At 42.8% G+C, this 24,129-nt stretch overlaps 2 protein-coding genes across 3 annotated transcripts in view; one reads left to right on the forward strand and one right to left on the reverse strand.

Moving 5' to 3' along the window:
- The first annotated feature begins 823 nt into the window (after positions 1 to 823).
- Positions 824 to 20,392, forward strand: disp3 (dispatched RND transporter family member 3). 2 transcript variants are annotated; one of them, XM_074669514.1, is made up of 22 exons: positions 824 to 1,050; positions 1,282 to 1,383; positions 6,419 to 7,417; positions 7,512 to 7,731; positions 7,828 to 7,964; positions 8,076 to 8,210; positions 10,880 to 11,040; positions 11,215 to 11,354; positions 11,475 to 11,566; positions 11,689 to 11,853; positions 12,434 to 12,595; positions 13,971 to 14,117; positions 14,218 to 14,354; positions 14,475 to 14,644; positions 14,834 to 14,964; positions 15,246 to 15,424; positions 15,537 to 15,663; positions 17,505 to 17,650; positions 17,741 to 17,900; positions 18,033 to 18,146; positions 18,257 to 18,429; positions 18,619 to 20,392. In XM_074669514.1, exons 3-22 carry the CDS (start codon positions 6,427 to 6,429, stop codon positions 18,973 to 18,975), a joined length of 4,044 nt encoding a protein of 1,347 aa, XP_074525615.1. In that variant the 5' UTR covers positions 824 to 1,050; positions 1,282 to 1,383; positions 6,419 to 6,426; the 3' UTR covers positions 18,976 to 20,392. The 2 variants fall into 2 exon arrangements, with proteins under 2 accessions (XP_074525615.1, XP_074525616.1); XM_074669515.1 differs by lacking the exon at positions 824 to 1,050 and adding an exon at positions 1,059 to 1,195.
- Positions 20,393 to 20,417: 25 nt separating this feature from the next.
- The window catches only part of bmp1a (bone morphogenetic protein 1a), a 32,734-nt gene continuing 29,022 nt past the window's right edge, over positions 20,418 to 24,129 (reverse strand). The window contains exon 20 of the mRNA XM_074669516.1: positions 20,418 to 23,078. Within this exon, the coding sequence (XP_074525617.1) occupies positions 22,944 to 23,078 (135 nt within the window). The 3' untranslated portion in view covers positions 20,418 to 22,943. The remainder of the gene's footprint in view (positions 23,079 to 24,129) is intronic.

Here is a 24,129-nt window from a genome sequence, read left to right on the forward strand (position 1 = left end):
TGGGTGTTATTGATGACATACACTTATAACAATTGATCAGTTTTCAGCAAGGCCTGTTTATTTCCCTCCCACAGTGCTGCGGTCGTAGATATGATTAGACTCTCACATTCTTTTCATTGATTTCAACTGGCTGAAAGAAGTCTGTGTCGCTGATTTTACAGGGTGAGAATGTCCTGGAGGGCTAGAATGCACATTTGCACAAACAAACAGCAACATGACTCTGAACCTGCTTAATTTATGCTCCCAGCAGAAATAGTCACACTGGCTGAAACCTGTCCTCTTGCTCTGAGATGATTCTTATCTTTTACAGTCAAAGCAAACCAAGTTGAAGGGTGCCAAGTGAGCAGAGGTGGAGACGTGAACTGATGAAGTTGAATGTTGCGGTAAGAGAGGAGAGAGCTAGTTATTAATGTTAGATGAGAGTGAGCAGTGGTGCTATAATCTGAGTATTGTTTGCTCGACAGGAAATAAAGCCATGAAAAGGGAAATCAGTGAACCTATAAACCCAGTAAGTGTTGGTTTGCTCTGGGCACTCAGATTGCATCTGAAACAGAGATTCAGATTAAATGGCTTCATGTTCTAGCTGTGAGAGCACTCAGTGAGGCAAATGAACGGCTAGGGAATGAACTCTTACTTCAGGTGATTATTTTAAATTGCTTGCACTTTGTCCCCCACTGTAGCCAGTTATTCTGATCACCCTCATATAACACACCCCATCTCCCCACCAACTACAGGCTAGACTCGACCGTACCATCTCAGATAGCTTCGGAGGGGTCTCGACTGTAGCATCACAAGAGCTCCAACACTGTAATCACTTTAAACAAGCTGTACTGAAGTGGAACCGGATAAAGAAAAAGAAAAATAACCGTGTATTAAACCCTGCAGGCTGCTTTGTCCTCCATGAGGGGAGTGGAGAGGTTTTGAGGCTGCACTCTCCTCCTTGCCTCTCTGCTGGTGAGCCAGTCAGCGGAGCAGGCTGAACAAAGCCATGGGAGAGAGAGGAGCTTCTGGGAAGAAATGTCTCACTGACTCTGTCGCCTGGACAACCGGGTAAGAGAGGAGGGGAGGGTGAAGAAGATAGAAAAAGGACCAGGGAGCATAATAGGAGAGGAAAACAACAGAATATTAACAGCTTATAATAGAGTGTTCCTGTGGAGTGTGTGTTGGGGGAGTGTTTTTTGAGTGTGACTGTCTAGTAAGGACCCCCCTGTTTTTTCTTTTCACTGATGAGTTATTAACTATGACAATAACAAAGTAATTGATTTTTTTCAACCACAACAGAACATGGAGGGGATGAAATTTAAGAGCACAAGTTCTGCACATCATCAGTGGACTGAGTAGGCCTGAACGTTTCACCTGGGATTCTTCTCTAATCAGCATCAGGTAAGAGTATCTTCAGCACTACAGACGTTTGCTTTGATAGGAAAACATTTGTTTTTGTGTTTCCTGATACCAGTCAGCTGTGCAACTATTCAGAAAAAGTGAGAAAGTTGTTTCAAAAATCAATAAAAGCTCATCTTGATTACAAGTATTGTTCGTAAGAGTAACCGAAGCAGATAAGTTCTGGGGAATGGGCTTCATTATGTCCCTGTGTGTGTTGTTTTTTTACGCTATGAGAAAAATGTAAGTACCAAAGCTGTTGTGTGGGGCTTATTTAATCAGTTTTATTCAGGAGAGTGGGGGAAATTGCCTGGTTTAGCCCCAAGAGGCTTCACAGACTGTTCACAGACCGTCAAAGTGAGCATAAATTCTTTGACAATAAGAAAATGAACAGTGTTGTTAGGTGAAAACGGATGTAGAGAGTTGGACTTGACTCTGTATTCACAGTGCGTGAAGAATAGGAGGCACGTCTTCAATAAACATACTGTGAGCGCTCAAGCATAAGGAGTATATTCATAGGGCACTGGTGCTGAAATCAATGCCCCTTTAAATGAGGTGGTATGCTGGCTGACTTTACACCAGGCTGAATATGTGTGTGGGGCAGGAGGCAGCGTGTGATATCCATATTGGATGAGATGGAGAAGAGATAAACAGAAGAGGATGGGGTTATTTTTAGCTGCAGTCAGCAATGAAGGTTACAAATCTCTCACCTTGGTGGACAGGATAGAGGTGTGGAGAAAAAGAGGGGAAGACTGAAGGGAGGAAAAGGGCAAGTGAGAGATGGTGAGCAAAAGGAGGGATGATGGAGATAGTTATAGGTGATGAGTTCAGACTCACAGCAGACTGGGATTGCTCAGAGCTCCAACCTCATCCACCTCAAACACTGAAAAGAGAGAGTGAAGGGAAAAATGCTGACACTTGGCTAATCCCTGTGTTTGTTGGAGAAAAAAAAATACATGAAAAAATCTGATCTAGAGGAGCTTATGGTTCACCCCCCATTTTGCTTACAACTCACTGAACAGCCTAAAACAGCTGTGTGCTGCAAAACACAAACCTCCAGCTGCTGTATTGCCACCTCATTCTCAGAAATGTAAACAAATTGTTCAAAATGAGTTTTCTATTTGTGGTGAGGTTATTCAAAGCATATACGATACGGTGGCAGCTTCATTTGACAGCCATAAATAAAAGATCTCCTACCTCAAACGCTGCAGATAGTTGTTTTGTCAGAACTGGGTGCATTTATCTGTCTCAGTTTGAGGTGAACACAACATTAAAGACAAAGAAACAGGTTCACTTTTAGGAAGAGCTTTGAAACAGACTGAGCCATTTTGCAAAAAAGCATTAACTCTGGATGGAAACGGAATGAAAGGTGCTACATTACACTCTATTTTTTTTTTATTCCAAACCTGCAGCGTGTTTGAATTGTTTACGTACTGCTAATCTTGAATGAACAATTCTGGGAGCTTGTAAACACATTAGTTATACCCGACTCTGCAGCGCTCACAGTGCTCTGCTGCTGCTCACTGCTCATGATTGTTGTATATAAGGTGCAATGTTTCTGGCTGCAAAGACGCGTCACATTCGTCAAAAGAGAAAAGGATGTTACCTAGAGGCCATGCATCACTGTGGATATCTTCCTCCACTGTACCTGCTGTTTGTTGTAAGATACACACACGGCTGTAGGGGATTATAGCTCTGCAGGCACTAAGTCTGCATACTAGTCTCTAATGGGTTCCTCAGACTGTCAGACTCTGACAGCTGCACCACTGATCAGCCTGTTTTGATGTAAAATGGACACAGAAATGGAACTGTTGAGATGTGAAGATATTCCTCTCATTTAGATTTTCTATGAATAATAAACAGCAGAGAAGCACAATTCCTTTTCGCTGATCTTTGAGGTCTCGGTCTTTTGTTCAAAAAGTGATGGCAGTGCTGTGTTTCTGTATGTGTTTGTGTGTGTCTTCAATCATTCCCCAGTTTTTCCCCCCTCCTCCCCTCTTTCCTCCACTCCACCTCTCACTCATCATTTTCCTGCCTGGAGCCTCCTCTCATCTCCTGATGATGAGAGCATCATCATCAAAACAAACTGTTGAGGGAGAGATGAAATGTAACAGGATTATGATAATCTGATTACCAAAATTAGCAGGAGTATTGCCTTTAATTTTCTGTAATTGTGCTGTATTATCACAGCAATGTTTAAAAGATTGATTACATAATTGGACATGTAGGTATCACGCATCACATTTCATCAAACAGGTTTGAATAAGAAAAAAGCATCTTGCCTTACCACGTCAGTTACAGTGTTCACTTTGAAACAGCAGTGTAGAACTACATCCCCGAGAACAATCCAAGAGCTGGAAGAGATGACTGTCTTTTTACTTTACAGCCGTTAAGTGCTGTATCATTACTGAAAATAATTTGAGGCTTCTGTTAGACCAGCCTATTTCATTTTCTGTTTCTGCAATTTGAAACCAAACTTTCCCAGAATCATTAATGATTTTTTTTTTCCCGAAAGAGCATTAGGAGTCAGAGTAGGCAGATTCTGAGCCGCTGCTCTCCGATTAAAAGATGCACTGGTGTCCTTGGTTATGTGAAGAGATGACATGGTGATAAAAAAATAGGTGATTAATAAAAGCAGGTGATGAAAAGGGGCTCAAAATAGGCCCTTTTTTTCCCCTACATCGTCAAACACAGCAGAGTGGTTGATTTCCAAATGAACGGGCTCTTTGAATATGAAAAAGCAAATCCAGCTCAAAACACATTGAGAACATTAAAGATGGCTACTCTCAGATGAGGTTATGAAAGACAGGAACCTGAGCTTAAATGAACCAGAGGTTGACTCTGTGGGCAAAGTGACTGCACAACACGACCTTCTTCAGCAGGTATTGGCATTTTTTTACAGTACCATGAAATAAAGCTCAATCAGGTGTAAGAGCACAAAAAAAGAAAAAGTGATGAAATCCCATAAATCACCAGGCATCCAGTTCAGTTTTACCTCCTAGGTTTGCCTCCCATGACTCTTTCTGCTCTGCTTTCCAACACTTGAAGCCATCTCTTACAAATATTGATTTAAAGGCTATCATTTCAAAATTCTTCTATTTTATGAAAGCGTTCTCTGAAGCTGCAGAGAGGAGTACAGATATCTTTTACACATAATCAAAATTCACCGTCTCACTTGGCTGACCTTAAAGCTCAGTTTTTAAAGAGATAAATTGCTGCAGTTAGCAGGTTCACTGCCACTTGAATGCAAACTGTGTACAGCATCTTTTGTGTGGATGAGGAGGGGAGAAAAAGTGGCACCTTTTGACACTATTAGCCAAAGGGTTCCTATTGCAGCAGATAAACCATTTCTTTTTCACTACTCAGTCGAATATCGCACCCGCTCTTCTTGTCAGTAATTAGACATGTGAGATGATTTAATTTGCTGCAGAGCAGACTCTGCTACCTTGACTGCTGATGTAGGGAGCCACCAGCAGACCGTCTCTGGGTGATGATGGCAGGCACACACACGGACAGAGGGTAGAATTAAATCAAAGCTTTTAACTTTTTCACCCTCCAGCTCTTGTGATCAGCATCTCAAAGCAGGACTCAACTAGGCAGTATACATTTTATAGGAACAAGTCTCTCCTCCTCTGTTTTATCCCACAGGAGGCCCTTTGTTGACAGCTGCTTGGGACAGACTTAACTCCAATGTCCTTGTTAGCTGAGTTTAAGTTTGTCCTTCATTTTTGTCTGATACTCATTACAGCTGCCGACGGTTCAGACAGCCATTTTCTACTTAAAGGGGACATATCATGCTGATCCATGATTTAATATTTACATATAATATAATAGATTTGAAAACAAGACCTTTCATCCCCTGAATTTTCAAAAAATGAGATATTGTATTTTTTCTGATATCCTAGAACGAGATTTGATACCTCTGAAAATAGGTCATTGCCACTTGGCCACGAGATTTCGACCTTCGTGACGACTCGAGGATCCTTTTTTTTTATTGGAGTAATCTGATAAAGCAGCTCCTCCTCTGTGATGTCAGTTAGTCACACAACCGCCACCGAGGGATACACCCACCAAGAGCCGAGTATAAATACAACTCCCTACTGGCTCTGGCTAACTTGAGTGAGTGCTGGATGCAGGGACTCTGCTCTGCTGAGCAGCTCGGCTTTACATGGTGAATTAGCAGTTAAAACACTGTAGTTGTAGCAGACGTCGCAATAGTTGTGAGACTGTGATGTTTGCATGCTTGTTCTGACATGCACTGTGAACCTGGACCACAATAATGCTGCGGTAATAACATAGTGATGAACTGCTGGTAGAGGCGATCTTTAAACTACACTTTCAGCTTGATGGATAAAACAGAGAAAAGTGAAGGAGCAGGATGGAGCCCTGTTATAGAAATAGTTTATTGGTGAAGTCTGCCTATATTTCCACGTATAAACTATACATGTTACAGTACCGGTTTGACACACCACACTGAAGCGTCTTGAGATGATCTGTGTTGAGGTGGATTTTCTTCCTCCTGAGCTGCAGAACCGTCCGGGTCTGACTCAGGGTCTAATACATAAGGACATATCCTACACTCTGTCATTTTATTAGTGCTATCAATACCTTACGGTGAAGTTTTGGCAAACAGCAAACTCGCTCGGTCTGCTCCATTCAATGCGGCGATTTTGTAAATACTGCCATGCCGCAAAAACCACCCCATGGCTCTACCCCCTCCGCCCCTCTGATAGAACTGACCAATCAGAGCACAAAGGGCTGTGACGTTGCGAGGTTACTGGAGGTCATTCTCCAAACGGAGCGTTTCAACAAGATCTTCAGAATGGCCTAAAATGAGGGTATTGAGAACGCTATTGTGGGGCAATGAAGGAACTAAATGACTTGTACTGAGGGCAGAAATGCTTTACAGGCATCCTAGTCTGGCATAGTGAAAAGGAGAAACAAGCATGATATGTCCCCTTTAAATCAACTCCAAAAAGAGGATTGGTGGTACTTCGTGTAAGTGATAATAACAATTGGTGTCATTGGTCCCTGATAGGTGCCAGTATGAATGTGGAGGATGACCCGCTGCTTTTCCAGACCAGCTGGGGAGGGATGGAAGATGAGGAAGAGGAGCAGGAGGATGAGGATGGAGTTGCTCGTGCACCTGGACAGAGCTGTTTCTCTGAGGAGGCTGTGCTGTGTGGACCATGGAGGGCAGTAGGATGGGTTTACACACAGCCCTGGGCCAGTGGAGTGGTTTTGGGGGTCGCTATCCTGCTCCCATGCACCTTGTTTACCTACATGCTCCTCTACTGCCCTCCCCTGGACATAGATCTCTCCTACAGTGCCTTTGAGGTGCACAGTCACTTCTCTGCTGAGCGCTTTGACGCCCTCACCATCGCTGTTAAGACTCAGCTGGGCTCTTGGGACAGACGAAGGCGAGACTTAGATCACAGCCAGGCTGAAGCCTTGCAGGAACTACTGCTGGAGAAGCTGGGCAGGAAGAATGTTTTAAACAGGACAGATAATGAGGGCGTCAGGTCCCCTAGTCCTCAAAATGACACTTTAGACTCAGGAGATGATCAGACGAAAGGCGCTGCAGCGGGCAGAGATAAAAGAACAGGGCATGATTTGGCTCAGGGGGAAATTGTGAAGCATAAGATCTCAAATAAAAAAGCAGAGGAGGATGAGAGGAAATCGTTGGAGGAAAGTTCAAGTTTGCCGCTCATTAGGAGGAGCAGGTTTGCCCCCAATTACTACACACAGAGCCAGGCTCTGTGGAGGATCGAGCTGGTGTTTGTGGCACAAGGAGAAGGCGATCACAATATCTTCACCCCAGAACGTCTGCAAACGATTCATCATGTGGAGCATCTGCTCATGCAGCATCCGCAGTTTCATCAGTTCTGCTGGAAGCCTCTGGAGATGCTAAGAGATCTGCCTCTGGGGCCATCCTACTGCTCCCCACCGAGCTCTCTCTTGTCCTATCTTTACCCCAGTGAAAAAGGAGGAAAGATTTACTACGACGGCATGGGCCCAGACCTGGCAGATATTCAAGGTACGTCCAGAGTGCATGAAGTGAGGGGAAAAAAAACCCAGCTTTAGGACATAATGGAACAATCCTTCTAACTGTGCTGTGTCTATCTTTTCAGGATCTCTGAGCTTGGCCATCACCCACCCACAGTTCTACTGGTACGTGGATGAGAGTCTGTCCCCTGAGCATCTCTCCTCCTCTCTGTTACGCAGTGAGATCCACTTTGGAGCTCCTCTTCCCTCATACTACTCCCTGCAGGATCGAAGTGAAGAGCAAAGATCTCGCTTTAAAAACTTTGTGGTCCAGTATGCAGACATGCTGGCCAAGCAGTCTACCAGGTCAGCAAGATATTATTTACATACATCACATTTACCAGAAACTGATGCAAAGAGCTGTAATTTGATGCTACTTTTTATTTATATCCGCCGTCCCAGCCAGGTGAAGGTGCTGTATGGAGGAACTGAGCTGTTTGATGATGAGGTGAGACACACCTTCCACAATGACATGATGCTGGCTGTCATCAGTGGAGCCTGCATCACGGTGCTCGTCTACATCCTTACCTCCTTTTCTGGTACAGTGTGGTGCTCCTTTTTTCTGCTCTTGTGTGCAGCTATTTCAGTGTTTACATTGTGTATCCATGTGAGTTTTTTGTAATGGTATGAATGTTTTCTTTTGTCTGCAGTATTTCTGACTTTCCTTGGACTCACTAGCATAGGACTGAGCTGCTTGATGGCTCTTTTCTTATACCATGTTGTCTTTGGCGTGCGGTACCTGGGCATTCTCAATGGAGTTGCAGCCTTTGTAATTATTGGTATAGGTAAGAAAAGAAGAAATTCATACACTTCTGTCAAAGAAATAGTTAAAAGATAGAGAATGGTTTAATTTTCCTTGTTTAGTTTCTGTTGCTTGAGCTAACAGCTGCTACAGCTGCTTAACACTGTGAGACATGCAGACTGAAAAGAGGGGAACAGGTTGTATGGTTCAAGTGCAAAATCCACCAGATGACTTCCTCAGGATTATGGTGTTGCCAATACTAAAGTGGTCACATATGACACCTTAAATGACTTAAACTGTGAAATTTGTTGTTAGAAAATTGAGTTGACTGAATCATGAAACCAAAAAATCCCTGTCTTAAAGAGGGAAACAAAGAATTGTCTCTTCTAATGTCAAAGCTGAGGTGCACTTTGTTGATGTTTATAACTAGCTAAGGCACTAAAGAGATATCTGAAGGGGAAAAGAGACAAACAAAAGGGAGAAATCATACAGCTGTGTTCCATTTTAAAGGGGCTGTGAGGAGTTTTAAAGTGCTCCTAAAGAAGTCTCCCTACCAGATATATGCCTGATCGTAATCCACACATTAAAATGAGATTATCAGAACCAATGTTGGTTATTATTGGAAGAATCATTGGATTGATTTACAGCACGTCCAGGTCTCTATGACTACACCACGCAGGCTGACAAAGTTTAGAAGTGAGATAAAAGATCTAGTTTTTCTCTGCTAAAAACAATTTCTTCGATTAATTTTGTAGTGATGGTGGACGCAGGAGCCTAACTGTCGGACAGAAAAAGGACAGAAAAGCAGGAAAAAAAAGCTAATTAGCCCAAGCTAAAGACTAAAAGGGCTAAGTTGTTAGTGATAATGTTTACTTCAACCCACAGTCAGCAGTTAATCTGCAGTGGTCTGTTCAAACTTGAGAGCCGATCAACAAAATGAAGAGTGAGGTTACGTTAGCTCTGCTTGGTAGATGACTAGCAGGACATAGCTAACCAGGATTTACTAACGTTACACATTACAGACACGTCTCAGAGCACCGGGCTGTCAGCGCTGTGTATATGGAAAACTACTGTAGAAACATACAGTTTGCTTCTTGTCACTTTAGTTTACAGTTACGTCCTAGCACCAGGCTACTAGCAGCCAGCTGCTGACTAATGGTACTTATAACATTTGCTTGTTGTCACTCTTAAAACAGCGCTACATTACTGTAGGGATAAATATCTTACCTTAACCCGTTGTATTTGGTGAACAGTTGTCTTGAAAAAAGAAAATTTGTCACGAAACGAACACACACCTGGTTAAAAGTCATATCTTTATGACAGACTCCAGGCCAGATGGTTGCAAGATGCAAAGCATCTTTAATTTCATATAGCGCCAATTTACAACAAATGTTTTCTCAAGGCACGTTATGTCAAAAGCATGTTAAAGCATTACTCTGTTACATTAAAAACCCAACATTTAAACGCAAGACTTGGTCTTATTTCATCTTAACCCATCATAAACAGAGCATTTTGCAGCTTTTAGCAAGTTACAGAACTTGCTTAAAGTTCCTGTTTTTCCGGCAGAAACATTGAGCTGAACCAAACTCAGGTTAGACTGACATCTACTGAGACTGCAGTTGGGTTAGAGAGGAGGACAGAGTGGATAAAGATAGAGAGAGGCCTACAGCAACCACATCATCGTCGTCATCATCATCTATAAATAAAGCTGATTGATTGATTGATCATCATGACCAACAACAACAAAAAACAGTTTATGCAGACTTATGATTACAGTAAAGTATGAATATGGTTTTAAAATGAACTATTTTCAGGAACTAAAAGTCAGGGATAATAGACTGACCATAATGTTTTTTGAAGTTGAAATGAACAGGTCGAGCATTTAAAATAATTATGTTGATAATGAGAGTATGAAAATATCAGCTATAACAGTTGGAGTGATTTTTCTTTTCTAAAATTAACATTCTTGTCCTAATGGTGATGATAATGTGAGACTGATATTTATAGCTGTAGCTGCTGAAGTCTGACATGTCCACAGAAGCTGGATGTCTAAAGCAATGATCCAGAGGAGCCTATGAGACAAGTGAGCTAAGGGATCCCAGGAAAGATCTGTAGACAGAGGCTTTAATGGGACATGAAGGTTAGACGGATAGAGAAGGAAGGGAAACTCAGGCGCTCAGTGTTTGGCCAAGAACAACAACTTTAGTTTTGTCCTAGTTGAGCAGCAAGACTTTTCTCATCATCTAGGTCTTTATATCTTTAGTTAGCTGATTGGTTTCTTCTGGCTTCACTGATCAGGATGATAGAGTGTCAACTGCACAGCTGTGAAAATTTATGGACTCCTTGCTCATGGAACTACCTGGAGGAAGCATGAGAAATTATTCTACCCAAGCACAGACCTGTGTGGTACACCATGACCAACACCTGCACTTTTGGTCAATCTAAGATCAATCTGACAAATGTGATGTAAACCAAGGTAACACACTTCCTGTGATGCCACTTAACGGTTCAAGTCCCTGTAACAAGATGTGATAGTTGTATGAAATGAAGCATTAAGATCTAAGAACAGAAAGAAAAACACTAACTGAAGTCACCATAAGACACATTTGTATTAAAGATTCATCATGTTTTAATGTTAAACAGCCCTTTTTGCCGGTGCGTTTACTACACTTCATAATAAGGCAGCTCATTTGTTCTCTCTCTGTTGCTCAGGGGTGGATGATGTGTTTGTGTTCATCAGCACCTTCAGACAAGCTTCCCACCTGCATCAGCCTCAGCAGCGAATCGTCTACACAATTAAAACTGCTGGCAGAGCTACTTTCCTCACTTCCTTCACCACTGCAGCTGCTTATGCTGCGAACACCTTCTCTCAGGTAATCATAGGAGAGAAAAGCAGCTGTAATAAGATCTGCACAGAGCCACTGAATGACTGCTCTGCTATGGATGAAAAGAAATGCCTCTCTCAGCACACAGACGTTCTCATGTGATAAGCACAAATTGAATGTTTCAAGGTCCTTTACACTGTGTTCCATTTAACTGACACTTAGATCCCAGCCGTGCATGACTTCGGCCTATTCATGGCCCTCATTGTCAGCTGCTGCTGGCTCTGGGTATCTGTTCTGATGCCAGCCACACTGTGCATCTGGACTGTGTGTGTGGAGCCCCAGGAACAAGCCTGGCTGAATTGGTGAGCGGTTATTTCCTTACTTTTTGTGTGAGATGTTATTTGTGCATGCTGTGCAGCACCACAGACGAGATGTAATCCCTTCAGCTGCCTCCCGTCCTAAACTGCCCCCTTCCTCTGAAGCTGGAAGCTGTTTTTAGGGTTGTCAGCGAGCCACAGCCCTTTGTCGGATGAAGATGATGATGTGGCGCTTCTGTCGGTGGAAATGGAGCCAGGTAGGATTGTTATCTCTCTTACATTGATGCATGATGGGGGCAGATTGGGAACAGGGACTGAGTCCAGGCTGTAAAATGCTGCTGTCCAGGCACAATTAAGCCTCTGCCTTTGTCTCTCCCAGGCTCCTGTGACACAGACGGCGATACAGCCATTCTTTCGCTGCCAGTGGAGACACCTCTCTCCCCTCCAGGGCGGCAGCACGTGGGTGTGGTGAGCTCAAAACTTCAATGGGCCCTGAAGCATTTAGTGGCAGACCCAGCTGTGGAGCATCGGAGAGCTGTTCTTGGTGAGATTTAATTTAAACTCTGAGATTGAACTCAGAGTTTGACACCACTTTCCACTGATAACTTCAAAAGATCAGGGATGATTCGCTCAGTTGCTTTTTTTCTTCAGATTCAACTTTTTTAGCTCTTGATCTACGATAAAGACAGACCGATTAGAAACTGAAGAATGTCACAGTCCTCTGAAAACTAAAAATAGTCTAGAGCCAGACAAGCTTCAGCTTTACAATTCAGTGAATATTACATCTGCGTACTATCAGTTATGAAAGTAATGAATTAAAGCTGTGGTCAACCTGCAGTAACTTAGGTCCTCACTGTGTGAATCACTGATTTAGACATTAGAGTAACCTCCAGATTACACAAGAACCATTGAAGAAAAGCTTAAATCTCTGTGTAGCCTTGAGAGAAATGGATGTGTCAGAGGAAGACTTAGCAGCCTTCATACAATATTTATCCTCTATCTTTTCTGGAGTGACTGTAATTGATCCTTTCTCCTGATCCGTCCATCAGCAGCAGCAGCTCTATCTAATCCATCACTCCCCTCTTTCTCTGTCATTGTTCATCATTGTCTTCCTCTCGTCCCAGGCGTCTTCCTCCTGGTCTTGCTCTTATCTGCAGGATGCTGCTGTCTCCTGAGACCAGCTACTCATGCCCCGCTTCTTTTCCGCCGGGACACCAACCTCCAGTCTCTGCTGGCCCTGAGGAGCAACCTCAGCGGTCAGGGCATCTCTTGCCCCATGTGCTCAGGTGAGACTTTGGTAATTTACCAGTTAATCTCTGGAGCCTACAGGGTGGGCCAGAACGATTTACCCATTGTTTTTTTCTGCACTATACAAAAATGCTTGCAGACAAACAAAACAAACATTGAACACAGTTTCTATACTTTATTCTCTGTCACCAAAGAGATTTACATCTCAATATGGCCGCCCTTTGCCTTCATCATAGCCTGGAGACGACCTGGCACTGCCTGGCATGAGCGCTGCACTGTCTCTGCATCAAGTTTTGACCATGACTTCATCAGAGCTGTCTTCAAAGCGGTGACACTGCTGTGAGATACTCTTGAGACCTCCCTCTCAGGATAGACCAGATCACAAAGTCCATTGGATTGATGTCCAGACTTGACGGAGGCCACATGTTCTTGTCCCAGAAGCCAGGAAAGTGCTGCTTGCACCAGGCCTGTGGGACATTGGATGTGTGAGCTGCTGATCCATCTTGTGTGAAGACATACTGGTTTCCAAACACATTGGTACAACAAGGCAACACTTTTTCCTCAAGCATTTGAAGGTACACCTGGCTGTTCACTTTCACACTCTCCTGAATGAAGACCTAAAGAGACTTTGAGCCATCAGATGCAACAACAGCCCACACCATGACTCCAGCTGGCTTCTGACGACCAAAATGAGTTCTGCAGCCTTCGGGTAGGTGCTGTGCACTATGTGCATAAACCCTGTCATTCTGGGAATCAACCACTGTCTGAACGGTGAAGATCTTCTCATCAGACCAAACCAGGACTTTGTCTGTGGCACTCTGGATCTCCTGCAGCATCATTTTCCCCCGTCAAGCCATTTTTTCTTAAAAGTGGCTGAAATCAGTTGTCTGTGTTGCATTTTTAGTGCTTTCAGTCCGAGATCCTGTTTGAGGATTCTCCTCAGTGAAATTCTTGAGATGTTCACTTCCTTTGCTGTTGCCCTCATGCTCCTGCAAGGATTCCTTTGGATTCTCTTCCTCACCATCTCAACAACCCTTTTGGTCCAGACTGAACGTTTTCTTCCAGGGATTGGCTTGCTGGTGGTATTGCCAGTCTCCTTGTATCGTTTCATGACATTGCAGACAGTCTTACGACAAACATTCACCTTTTTCATGATTTGCATTGTTGTCAGTCCAGCCTCCTTCAAGACCACAATCTGGTCACGCTTACCCTTCGATGCCATACTCAACAATCATCAGAAGTAAACAAATGAACTCAGGTACATCAGAAGCTATACCTTTTAGGAGAAACTATCCAAAATTTTACGTTTCTAGGACAAAAGCTTAACAAACAAAATAGAGTTATAGGATGGGTAAATCTTTCTGGCCCACCCTGCAGAAATAACAAATCTGATCTGCACTTTTCGTTGTGCAGGTGTATTCATGGAGAAGCCCCACCTTTTGTACTCTCACACCTCCTCATCTGCGTTTAAGTTTTCTACACATCAGCAAGTGACGAGCACAATGACGTCTACTGCTGCTCGGAGCTCAGTGAGACCCAATCTTGGCACAAATCAAACAGGTAGAAATTCAGCATATGAAGCTTATTTTCCTCTCGCCTTTGTTCTCACAGATTTATAATCTTTATATGTTGAAATTTGACAGTGTGTTCTGTTTTTCAGGCTCTTTACTCACAGTATACATATCAAAGCTGGACCTCGGAGCTTCTACTACCCTCTATCGCTTTTCCCTGAACACCAGCACTCCCTCCCCGTGGAAACTATGTGGCCCCGATCATGAAGAGGTGTCATCGTTTCAGGTTAGAGAGGAAAATAAATCTGCCAAATGATAGTTTAATAATTCTCTGCAATGTTACATCTCCCATCTGTGATATGCCTCACCAAAGCAGCTTAAAAATAATCTTGTTTTATCTGAATAGGCTTATTATCAGCCCCGCAGCAATTACACCAGCAGAATGACAGTGTGTGTTTCCCATGTGTACCATCCGTACCCCAGCTGGATGATTACATCCACCTCATGTGACCCCCATCATGGCTGGACGCCAGAGTTTTCTTTTTATGTAGCATCATCTGCGCAGCAGCACTGCAGGTGAAAACACACACACACACACACACACACACACACACACACACACACACACACACACACACACACACACGCACGCACGCACGCACACACACACACACACACACACACACACACACACAAAGGTTCAAATTAGATGAACTGTCATGTTGATTTAGTGGACAATCAGTCATTTCTGCTTTTCCTTCTTAGGAGGCTGTACTACGCCCAGCTCCACCTGAGACCTCATCCCACCAGAGTGTGTGCGGGTCGGCCTGGCTGTGGCATCAGTTCTGGGCCTGATGGACCCACACAAGGATCCTTTTATTCTCCTCTTCCCAGTGGTGAGGGAGCAAGTGTCACAGAGTCAATATGATTAAGAGAGTTTTCAGCTCATCAGGGAAACTATTTTCACACTGCATGAAACGTCTTTTTATGTCATTTAGTTTTATGGAGTCTCATAAGTAAAGGAACTGCTCTGATATGAGTCTTTCTTTAAATGTCGCCTCTTAAAGTGGCACTCTGAACACACTTGGGGATTTTCCAGTGCTTCACTTATACACACATTTTACTCTGTATGAATAAAACCTAATAAGAGCTTTTTTCTCTGGTTCCATTTCTGAAGATCCCACAGCCAAGATGAAACCATCTAAAACTTCTGGCTTCAACCCATGCAGCGGCGGCGTCTGTGGCCATCCAGCAGTGCGTCCTCTAGTGGACACAGGAGCGATGGTCTTTGTTGTCTTTGGCATCTTGGGTGTGAACCGAACCGGACGCAGAGACAACCACGTGATTGGAGACATGGTGAGAGTCACACCTGTGTTGGAGAATAGTTATAATCAACAAAAGTGATTCAGAGCCAGATTGTTTGATTAATTTCGCATGTGGTTGATGTAGTGTTTAACTCTCTTCAAAGGGCAGCATCATATTGGATCCAGACTTTGACATTTTCCAGGAAATGGGACATCTTTGCAAAATCTGCAAAGCAATCAGCGCAAACAGAAAGCTTGTAAAGCCAGGGGGAGCACAGTGTTTGCCATCAGGTAACACTCAAACACAAATCAGACAGAAATCTTTCATAAAATCCCATCTTTTTTTGTATGGATCTTTTTTTTCCTGACAGCTTTAGACTTTCTTCATTTTTTTTCTGTTATTTAATTTTTACTTTTGTTGAATTGGACAAGTGAAGAGAGACAGGACATGTGGAGAAGTTTATGAAGCATATTTATTCCATATGTCAAAACAAGCACATACCAGTCCACAAATCCAATGCTCGAAAAGAGCAACCCAACCCACAGCTAGACCAACCCTGCCTCAGGAATTTAAACTTTTTTTTTTTACGGCTAATATTTAAATTGAGGAATGTCTTCTGACAGATATGAATGAAAATGAATGAATAAATGAATGAATGAAATAGATTTATTTCGGTTCTCTTGCAAAAACATGAAACAATTGACAAGATCAAAATATAGTTTTGAAATTTCACAATTCCCAAGAGAACCTGAAAGGGTGTAGGTTGAAGCTTAAGCTTATTGAAACCTACCCTTCTCATCTTATTAGATAAAGAGCAAAAAAAAAAAATCACAAAGTTATTCTGTAGAAAAACAATGTAAGTGCATATAATTGCTAGTAGAATTGGAACTAAGTGTGTAATATGTCAAACCTATTGATTAGTATTTTCCTATGCATATTTTTAAATAATATGGTTTTTGTAAAGTCTTTTCAGTATTTAGTATATAGTGAACGACAGACAATGCAATTTGGTATTTGTTCATATCTTTGGTTTTTGAAAAATGAATGTACCCCTCAGACTATATGGATTGTCTCTCATTATAAACAGCTTCTGAATACTTTGTGGCAATTGACCAGTTTTTGCTTTATACATTGTTTGCATTGTGCTATAATCGACTAGGTCTGTAAATTTTAGTATACTGAATTGCAAGAAAAGGGGATTGGTTGGTTCACGGTATGTTTTTTTTTATTTTTTTACTCGTGATTCGTATGGCTTCTTTTTGTAACAGAAAAATAGGGTGAATATTTGTTTTATAAGTATTTCCCCAGACCTCCAAACAGTATGTCATGTATGGGACAATGAGTGAATAATACAGCATGTACAAAGAATCCTGGTTCAGAATATCTGGAGCTTTATACAGGATTGAGATGGATCTGGAAATTTTAGCTGAGACATGATTTATGTGAGATTTCTAATTTAATTTGTTATCAATTATAACACCTAAAAATTTTTTCACACAGTTTCAATTTCGACGTCATTTATTTTGATATTGTGGTAATGATCTATTGCCCTATTTCCAAAAAAACATGCATTTCATTTTCCCAAGGTGAAGTGATAATTTGTTGCCATCAAACCATTTTTTGAGTGTCTGAAGTTCACTCTTCACAGTATCCAGAAGCTGTTTAAGGTGTTTTCCACCACAAATAATGTTGTGTCATCAGCAAATAAAATACACTTGAGTGAGCTGGAAACCAAACATAAATCATTGATATACAGAATGAACAACAATGGTCCCAGGACTGACCCCTGGGGCACCCCACATGTAACTTTTAACAGAGTTGAGTTTTGGTTGTTAATGTGAACAAATTGATGCCTGTCCTCCAGGTAGCTGGTCAGCCAGTCATGAGCCAGTCCACGAATGCCATATTTCTGGAGTTTGGACAGTAATATTTTGTGATTGATGGTGTCAGATGATTGCAGACAGATGATTGCTGTGATTTTATGGATGTAGGGGTCTAGATGACAATGCTTAACACATCAGCTCACATAAAATCAATCTAATAAGAAAAACAGGACATCAGAATTTCTAGAATAAGAATATAAAGCAAATGAAAGTGTTGTTGAAAAGGACATACTTTCTTCCCTCCTCAGGTAATAAACTGTCTTCTGTTCTACCTCTGCTCCACCCTGAGTGCCACGCTCTCCCTGAACCCAACCTGCTCCCGGGTCAGCTCTCCCACGGAGTGGTGGGAATGCACGGAGGAAAGGTCCGCTGGCTGTCCATGGCCTTTGAGTCCGTGAGTCCCATCATATCTCAGCTTTTCATCTCTCAGTGCCGCAGACCAGCACATCCACTCCTCACTTTTTACTCTCTCTTTCCTCTTCAGACCACATACAAGGGGAAATCCTCCTTCCAGACCTACTCTGACTTCCTCCAGTGGGAGAACTTCATCCAGGAGCAGCTGGCCGCTCTCCCACAATCCTCTGCTCTGCAGCGGGGTTTCCAGACCTGTGAGCACTGGAAGCAGATTTTCATGGAGATTATAGGTAAATGGAGAGGTGGTACTTGGTGTTAAGCGATGTTCTTCTGCTTCCTGGTGATGGATTAATCCTCTGGAGACGGTGAAAGCAGCAGTATGGAAAACCCTGCTAATCTGCTGCTCCCTGCTCTGTTTGTAGGTGTGGAGAGTGCCCTCTGGAGTCTGCTGCTGTCTCTGGCCATCTGTGTGGCAGCTGTATCTGTGTTTACTGCTCATCCTCTGCTGCTTTTGCCAGTGCTCATCACGATATTAGGTAAGAGGGGAAGTTTACATACAAATTTGAGATTAGCTTCTCTTTACGCTCAGGTGTTTGAACGTGGAGGCCTTGGTTTGATCCTGCTGTGGGTTCTCGTCCTTCCACAGGAGTGATCTGTCTGGTTGTGGCCTTCATGTATTGGCTTGGCTGGGAGATGGGTGCAGTGGAGGCAATTTCTCTCTCCATACTTGTTGGCTCCTCAGTGGATTACTGTTTGCACCTTGTGGAGGGTTACCTGCTGGCTGGGGAGACCATGCCCTCTACACCGGGTCAAAACTTGGTACATGAGTCTACATTTATTTACACAACTTGATTATGAGTGAACACAAAAAAATGTCCTCCTTTTCTGTTTCCTCATGTATAAACAAGCTAATGACTAAGACTTTGGATTGAATTAGGTGAGAACTGCCCTGAAGGCTTCAGAGTAAAGAGGAGTGTCTTTCTCACTCAGGCATTTTTTCGTTTGTAGGAGCCTGCTGTTGAGAGGCAGAGGCGGACCTTGGAGGCAGTGAACCATGTGGGCGTTGCCATAGTGTCCAGCGCCGTCACCACAGTGATCTCCACAGTGCCCCTCTTCTTCTGTGTCATTGTGCCTTTCGCCAAGTTTGGCCAGATAGTGGCCATAAACACCGCTGTCTCCATTTTGTTCACCCTGACCGTGACTGTGGCCATGTTGGCGTGCATGGCCCCTGCTCGTTTCAGCAGACTCCCCGGCGCTGTGCTCAAGGCCAGCCTGGCTGTGATGGTGGCATCGGCCTTGGGAGTGGCTGTGTGCTGGGTGGGAGGACAGCTGGGGTCGCTGGCCTGGCAATCAATCAGCATGTAACACAACCTAACAGACTCACACTGATGTCAGGCGGAGGAGTCCCTCTGTATGCAAACACAAGAACTGAAAGCACATTCAGGAAGATCAGTGAAAGATTTGTTCTTTACAGCACAAAGATGTCAGAATATACACGATTACATGATTGTAAATTGTTTTTTCATCCCACAAACCATCCTTTTCACTTGTATTGATCAGTGGATTGTCAGTACTAAAATATTGTGTAAATGGCTGTGACTCACATTAGTGGGTTGATCAATCCCTCTGTAAGTTTAAACGATGATTCAGTCAAGGTTTCCTTTTTTTTTTGGCTTCCACATCGCCTCCAGCCTAGAGGTGGGGATGATTGAGTAATCACTGGGAAACATTGACTGAGTCACCGTTTTCATCTCTGTAACTTATTGGGTTGTGAAGAGCTGCTGACTGTGCTGTGACCTGCTGTTGTGATCACCGTCAGGGCTGCACCTCCTGACGTCCGTGAAGATTAATGTTACTCGTCCACTTGACTCACAGGCATCTTGTGAAACAAGACGTTTTGTTCTAGTTTTAATGTTTTCACAGATTGATATTGATTTTTTTTTTTTGCAGCCACTTTTGTAACAAAGGTTATGATGTCATGATGTGGCTGGATTAAAAGTCGTGCTCAGATTTGTACCCTGCACAGATTTGTTAAATGTAATGTGAGATGTAAATGTTTCTGTGTGCTGCTCACACACATTTCAGACCACCAGATATAATTGTTTTTACTGACACTTTAACATGTTTAACTCTTGAATCTCAGACTTCTTTGAGGTCTCTATTTTTGTCATCAGCACCAATTGAAAGCAACCTTGCGTCAGGTCCTCAGGTGTACTCTTTACATACCCTTCATCACACTTGTAGGCACTCACTTGAAGCAACGTTGCTCCTGCACAATTTAGAGCACCACTCACACAGCCATCGACACAGGCTTCGCTCTGCCCTGCAGTGAAGGTGAGGGCCATTTGTCAAGCCACATAACACAATAATGGTTATGGAGAGACTGACTCTGTTGCAAGTGCAGTAAATTTCTGCTGTGTATGCGTGCGTGTGTGTGTGTGTGTGTGTTACTTGTGAAAGTCAAATAAAACAGGTGCAGAAAGCCTGGAGTCTTGTTTTTTTGTGAAGGCTCAGCTCTGCTTTCTTCTGCATTGTTACATAACAGTGAAGACCTGTCACTGTTCACGTACAGTCACATAGTTACTGAGAGAGCTACAGCAGAGAGCTTCACATCTCCAGTTGGCTGTTGTTAATTATTCATATGAAACGGCTCAGATATTACATTGAATTGCAGTGCATCAATGTTTTATTGAACAAATGTAAGGTGCTCTGCGTACAGCAGCCTTCCTGCTCACTCTGCTGGGAACTATAAGGATAAAGACATTAACTTTTTTTCTGTAGAAGCAGAAAAACCTTGTCAGACTTCAGTTTCACAGAGTCCCCTGGTTTATTCAGTAGAAGCAGCAGCAACAAATTTAAATGCATTGTAGTAGAAAAATAAACCATGAGGTGATGCGAGGATAATTTGTTGTCAGACATGCTTCCATAAAGTCAATGCCTGTGGTTCACTCCACTGACCTTTAAATGAGTTTTCAAACAGGATTCATTTGTGTCAAGGTAACATTTCTGATCGAAGGTTGAAGAACGCGCTGTTGGTCTTTTAAGATTCATTTTAATTTAAAAAGTAAAGATTGATGTGGGAATACAGAAACTGTCTGCATTTAATGAAATTAATATCTAACTGAGTGATGGAGAAATACTCACTGTTAGCCTCACTGGACTAAAGTTAAGTACAATTTCTTTCCACTTAGTGTCTGTATATTTGTTATCTCAAGTACAGGCTTGTTCTGCTTTTGCCGTGGATGCTTTAAAGGACTTTGTCTAATTCGATACTGAAAGACAAGTAAAACAGCACCTAGCAAATGAGTATAAAATTTGCAGAATGAGCTCGGTGGTTAATAAAGTGATTAAAAAACAACACATTTTTGGAACTCTGTTAAGAAATTCAATCATTTTTATGCAGAAAGCACCTTTAAGGGATCTTTACCTCTTACTTATCAGTGTGTAATATCTGTCTCACTTACTCTATTTTATCTGATTCTGCTTTACTGTTCTGTTTCATGTGTTGGGTAGAAACAAGTAAGGACCAACTTCAACTACTCTGCTCTTTAACACAAAATAAGAGGCCAACAAAAACGCAACAGAGTGATTATTGAGGCTGAGTTTGGTTACATAGAGAATAAATATTTGGCAGAGTGGAAGAAGTAATGCCCTCATACTGTGGCCTGAAATGGCATGCTCCATCTATGAATAGTAAACCAAAGATAACATGAGTGAGGGGTATTTTTAGTTGTTTGTTATGTTTAAAGCGTACAAAATATCCCCTAAAACGTATTTCCAAAACAAACCCGTGTGTCCTCAGCTGTGCATTTCTCTTCTTCCTCACATGTCCTCACATCACTCAATAGCAGCTCAGTTGGAGCAGCGCAGGACAAGCCTTGACTGAAATGTCACATTAAAGGTTAATGGTTATAAGTTAATGTGGTGAACAAAAGGTCAGACATCAAACAGATGTTTCAGACTGCTTTCCTGTCACATAGCGTTTCTTCCATCATACTGAGTGAGAAATAAATGGAGAAAAGGAACAAGTAAGCAACATCGTATATTCAACATGTATCAATGGCTACACATAGGAAGGCAATTATTGAGCTAATTTCAACAGTACCTCTTCCCTATACATTATATATATGTAATTATTCTAACAATAAATACCCAGGCTCATTTGGTTCTTGAGAAATACTTCATTGTACCAAAAAAAGGCATTTTCTCTGGAGAGAAATTATTTTACATCAGAACTGTAAATCAACACTGAAACATATGTCATATTTTTATTACCCCATGTTGCAGGGCACACACAATGTTCAAGTATGCCTGAGGAACTAAATGGAGCAATTTAAAAAAATAAAACAATGAGTAGGAGAGATAAAATGCATTTAAAAATAAGTGAACTGGCATTGCATTTCACAAAAACTCATAAGCTCATGATTTTGGAACAATTCACTGTAAAGTGCTAACTGGTTCAAGCTGAGAAAAGCACATGTTCCCTTTAAAAGATCATACACATTACTTTTTACATGGAGGTACAGCAAAAGCCAGTCATCAGGCAAGCAATTACCAACCAGAAGACATGGACCACAATTCATTTATTAGTCCTTTAATAAGATAACTGCTTCCTTAATTTCCTTGTTAATGGTAACATCAAGAATCTTGCCACTGGTTGCCAGGACAATGCCAATTACAAATGCTGGTGTTGTCACTGTACAGTTTCCTTCTCTCCTTGTAATTACATGCAATCGACTGACATACAGTATCAGAATCTCAAGTTAAGTCCTTATCCTCAGACAGATGGGAACCAAAGGAATGAAAGTGTGAGGAGAGGAGAGCAATCATTGAGGAGAGCACGAGACCTTTCCATGCTCCTCCTCCTCTTCCCCTCCTCCCCTCCCCCCTCCCCGGATGTGGTGGCTGGCCCGGCAAAAGCAGGGATCTGTCCAGCTGATGCCTGCCTTCCTACAGGTCCTGAGAATCCACTGTTTTCCTTTGTGCCTCTCATTGGGAGGCATGTTAAAAAATAAAGAAACAAAGAACAAAAAGATCTGGAGGGGACTGGGTCAATTAATTTCCCCGCCTAAAGCGGACACTCCTCCTCCCACCCCAACCCTAACCATAAAAAGGTAAAAACAAGGTGTACTGCAGAATGGCTTTACTCCTCACAGTCTGCGGGGGGAGCTAGAGCCCCTGGGAGCTGAGGTGCGGTTGGTGGTTTTGCGGCTGTTCTGTCGTGTTTGATTCATCTTGGTGGCCGAAGGTTTCCGAGCGTCAGGCTGGCGCCTCCCCTGGGGGCCCCTCCGTTTGCCCCTTTGCCCCGCACGGCCCCTTCCGGCCCCCGCTGGTCACTTGCGTGAATGCAGTGTGTCCTGGAACTTGGTGCTGGTGTAGCGGACGTGAAATCCTTTCTTGTTGATTGTATCGTCGGAGCGGAACTTGATCACAATGGAGTCACCGGCCGAATAGATCTCCTCTGGAGGCTGTGAGGGGGGGACAAAAACAGATTCATTTGAGCGGCTTCTTTCTGGTTCTTTGACTGCACTTCAATTCAGAGCAAAGACTCATCACATGCTGAATCTGAAGTCAAATCAGTGACCATGACCAATGGCTTTTGACTGCAGAGGATTGCTGGTTCTCTGAGAGTCAGGGGCCACGTATGGGTCCAGCACCAGGACCGTCTCTTTCCAGCTTTACTCTGAATAAGGCTTTAGCTTCCATTGAAGTGAGGATAAAATACAGTCTGATGATTAGTTCCAGGTGCACCTCAGTACAGAAATCATTTCTACTGCCACCAGAGACAGCCAAATTGTTTCCATTTAAACAAAAGGAGAATTAGCTGCTCTGCGTGAGCACAGAAAGTATGCAACGCAGGACCTGGCTGTTTGTCAGAATGGTGTTATCGCATGAATATTAATTCAGAACATTATACTGGAAAATAATTAGCTGGGTGAGGTGCCCAGGCAGCTGCAGCATCAGAGCATCCACAGCTTGTGCAACCGAGTGTAAAACACCGGACTGTTGTCACTCACAAGATGAATTATGTATGTACAATAGCTAATAAGTCCTGATTTATTCGGAAAAGGGGGCTACATTGCAGCAGAAACTTGATTATAGAGCCAACAATGTGTAGTCTACTGTTTAATGGAGAAAAGCCCCTGGGCTAAAGTAAGCCTCCACACACTATAATGAGTTTTCAACGTCTCTGCACTGAATTGTGTCAGTTTATTTCAACCTGTTTTATAAAAGGAAACTTGATTGAGAAGCAGCTCCCCCGGGTTATTAGGGTGCTATGTCCCCTCCAGCGAAACGATTCATGTGAACAGGAATGAGTGAAAGGCCCAAGCTTATTATTGAAGTGTGTAAATGAGATCAATCTGTTCTTTGACCTGAGGAAACTTGTGTTTCTATCCCCTGCTGGCCTCATTGTTCTAGACTGGAGCTGCAGCCTCAGCATTGGCTGATTAATTCACAGTTACAGCCCACTGCCAGAGGCCCTGATAGGCTATCAGCGACCAGGGAGTGGAAGCGAGA

Source organism: Halichoeres trimaculatus, unplaced genomic scaffold (genome assembly GCF_033239565.1).
Source record: "Halichoeres trimaculatus isolate MK-OKI-2021-1 unplaced genomic scaffold, fHalTri1.1 fHalTri1_scaffold_5, whole genome shotgun sequence".
Lineage (NCBI taxonomy): Eukaryota > Metazoa > Chordata > Actinopteri > Labriformes > Labridae > Halichoeres > Halichoeres trimaculatus.